At 50.7% G+C, this 3,537-nt stretch overlaps 1 protein-coding gene across 1 annotated transcript in view; it reads right to left on the bottom strand.

Annotated features, from left to right (window-relative positions):
• Positions 1-3,537, bottom strand: part of fbxl16 (F-box and leucine-rich repeat protein 16) — a 7,125-nt gene that overhangs the window by 1,773 nt on the left and 1,815 nt on the right. Inside the window, exons 2-3 of the mRNA XM_008330510.3 lie at positions 1,763-2,474; positions 2-202 (exon numbers count right to left, since the gene is read on the bottom strand). Coding sequence (XP_008328732.1) covers positions 2-202; positions 1,763-2,467 — 906 coding nt within the window. The 5' untranslated portion in view covers positions 2,468-2,474. The remainder of the gene's footprint in view (position 1; positions 203-1,762; positions 2,475-3,537) is intronic.

Below are 3,537 nucleotides of genomic sequence, written 5' to 3' on the forward strand. Positions count from 1 at the left end.
GGTAGGCCTGCAGGCTCAGCTCCGACAGGTTCGGTAGCAGCTGCGAGATGGCGGCGATGGCGTCGTCGGCCACGTTGATGCAGTCACTGACGCTGAGGGACGTTAGCCGGGCGTTCAGGCTGGACCACAGGCCGGCCTCCGTGAAGTCGTTGCAGCCCGACAGCTCCAGGTGCATCAGACCCTGCATCTGCTCCAGCATCACCTGCAGCACAGACAGCACACCCGGTGGTCATGGATGGTGTTGGACCAAAGTCCACAGACGTGAACCACCAGAGGAAAATATCCACTGTAAAAATGGTCTTTCTGGGCTGTAGGTGGCGCTGTAGCCAATAACAATACAGTCATCCGGACATATACGAAGGGAGAACAGGAGATACAGAAACACTAGCAGTTTCATCAGGAATTGAACCGCTGACCTTCTTGCTGTAAGGCCACAGCACCGACCACACCACCACTGCGTGGCCCCAAACTGTTTACATGAAATGTTCAGATAAAATCTGGGGATCAAACCTCTACCCTTCGTACCGGAAGACCATGTGATGGACCGGGCTCCCCCCACGTCTCGTCTTTGTTTGATCTGTTCCCCTTTGATCATCAAAGACTAACCAGGGTTAAACTACACTAACCTTCAGTCGGCTGAGACGACCTGGTGTTTGATACATCAGTGACAACAGTAAAAACTACAGTCAGTACAGAGATCCTGCAACCATCGACTGCAGTGGTAACCATGGAAACCAACCACTCATCCCAGAATAGGAGACCCGGCTGGAGAAGGAACAGCAGTGGGTTTTTTTTTTTTCTCTAAACTGTCAACGAGGAAAACGATCGCAGCGACTCGACTCGCTGTCTGTACCTGAGCAGAGGTTCAGTTCTGGTCCACAGACACAGAGACACAGAGACAGAGACAGAGAGACCCTGCTGCTGCTGCTGCTGCTGGTGCTGCTCTGAGGTGACGTAATGTCCCAGGAAGAGGCAGCTAACTGTGTGTCTGTTTGTTTATTATACTTGTGGGGACATTTGTTGCTGTGAGGACACAACGTCCTCGGGGTGGGGGAGACATTTTGAAGGTCTCCGCCGAGTGGGGGGAGAATTTAGAGGTTGAGGAAGATTTAGTCTGGAATGAGGTCGAAGGTCAGATGTGGTGAAGTTTACTTTTCTGACATTTATTATTATTTGTTTTAATGTGTGTTCTCAACCTGAGGTTCAGTCTCAGCTCCAGGGTGGTCCGCACTGAGGCCGAGGCTCGGTCTGGTTCCCTGAGCTGAGGTTCAACTCTTTATTAAATCACTTTTTTTCTGATTTCACGGTTCTTAAAGAGGTCTTTAAACCAGTGTTTGTTTCCCAACATTTTTGGAGCCACGGCACAAAGAAACAAACAAAAATCTGACAGAAAGTATATGTAATAAAAATATAATAATCTTCTAGTATAAATTACCTCATAATTGACTAAAATCCCGGCCTGTTTAGTTGAAGACAACGCCGATTTACTGGCAGGAATTGAAGAAAGACACTCACAAAGATCTTCTTCAACAGATCTGATTGGCTTTTTTTTCAGTTTTCATAGCTATCTGCTGCCACCTAGCGGAAGAGTATTTAATTGTTCCGCCTTTCATGATTTGACGACAGGTGAAAAATTATATGCAATAATTAAATAAATAGTTTTCAGCTCAATTAAGTGAGATTGGATAATTTTCCACGGCACACTAGTGGGCCACGGGCCAGTGGTTGGGAAGCCCTGTATATTCCAGACGTACTGACTCACCTCCAGACCAGCGTCTGTGATGGTGGACCTCTTCAGGCTGACCGAGCGGACGCCCTTTTTGGACAGCGGGTAGTTGTCGATGAACTCACAAATGTCCAGGTCCGACACGCCCACTAGGCAAAAAGACTGGAAGCCGCGCAGGGCGAAGGCCTGCAGGCTGACAAACTCCTTCTCCCCGTTGGGCAGCGGGGTGTACAACTCCTTGGCGTGCAAAATGGGCGTCACGCCCTCCCAGAACTTGGGCTGGTAGAGCACCTTGCGCCACGTCTTGCACACCTGCGCCAGGACACATTTTTCACTGGTGGTGAAGTACCAGAGCAGGCGGTTGAGCAGTTTCTCATCCAGGACCAGCTGGCGCTCCAGCAGGATGGGCTTGGGCAGGGTGAGGGGGGGCAGCTGGCGATGGGACGGCTTCAGGCCCACCAGGGGCTTCCCGGGCTCCAGGTCTGAAGTCAGCAGGGAGGCGGCCGAGTGGGGGAGGCCGGTGCCGTCCAGGTGGTGGTGGTGGTAGGAGAGGGAGGATGTGGGGGGGGGCAGGATGGAGGGCACGGACGAGGACTGGCACAGGCGGTTCTTGGCAGCTGGGGTCCCTTTGGTGATACTGGCGCTACCCAGGCCGTTGGGCTGGCTGGGGGGCAACTTGACCATACCGTTGCGAGTCACACAGGCAGACTTCAGCTCGCTGGGGGTGGACATGTTCAACATTTGGAACCTGGGGTAAAGAAGGAGAAAAGAAAAAAAGAAAGTCAGATAAGACGACAACGACGACGTGGACCTGGACTAGAGGTTGGTGATGAGACAGGAAGTGCAGCCTTGAACCTTGAACTCCTGACCAGGTGGGCCACGTCTGACCCGTGAACCCACAGCCACATCGGACCCAAAAAAAACGATACGATACATTATTACATTATTAGACTTTTTTTTGACCCTCCAGTGAAACAGCAGGGACAAAGATCTGGATCCTGATCTATGTGTTGGACTACATTATCTGCCCCCTGGTGGACTGATTGTACCAAAAAAAAAAAAAGTCAACGAACGATCGAGAGTTCTCAGATTTATAATAAAAAATACCCAGTCTACTTCAGTCTGCTCTCTTCTTCTTCGGTGGTGTTTCCGTCAGAGAATTCCTCCTCTGTAGGTTGACCTTTGACCCCAGGTCCAACTCCTTCATCCCGGTCTGGTCTAAGGACTGAAATCCCTTAAACGTCCTTCAGCTTTTTATGCTCAAATCAGAGGAAATAGATGTCCACGATGGACGGAGACATGACCGAGAGTCTACTCAGAAAACGTCCACAGAGCTGGACGTCTGAGTGGACACGTGTGTGTGTGATGGACGAACAGATACTGTAGTGCCGTCTCATCACGGCTGTTGTTTGTGTGTGTGTGTGTGTGTGTGTCATCTCATTGTATCGTCATCAATAGCGGCAGCGTTAGCGTTAGCAGCAGAGAAGAACAGACTCGGTTATGTAACCTGCTGACTTCACACACTACAGCGGCATCTCTTTGTTCTTCTGCATTCACACACACACACACACACACAAACACACCTGTGTCTGTTTATGTGTTTCCAGCAGGACAGACCCCCCCGCCACCGTCCCCGTCCCCCCCGGTCCATCTGGTGGTCCGGTGAAGACCACAGCTCTGACATCATCGAAAACATCTTTTTCAGACCAGTGTTTCACTCAGTCCGGACTCCAAACACACACCGACACTGACTTCCTGAACTGCAAACGCACCCTTTCATTACGTTCCTGTCATGCCAGTGTCTAATATAC

The sequence above is a fragment of the Cynoglossus semilaevis genome, chromosome 17 (genome assembly GCF_000523025.1).
Source record: "Cynoglossus semilaevis isolate Cse_v1.0 chromosome 17, Cse_v1.0, whole genome shotgun sequence".
NCBI classification, from domain to species: domain Eukaryota; kingdom Metazoa; phylum Chordata; class Actinopteri; order Pleuronectiformes; family Cynoglossidae; genus Cynoglossus; species Cynoglossus semilaevis.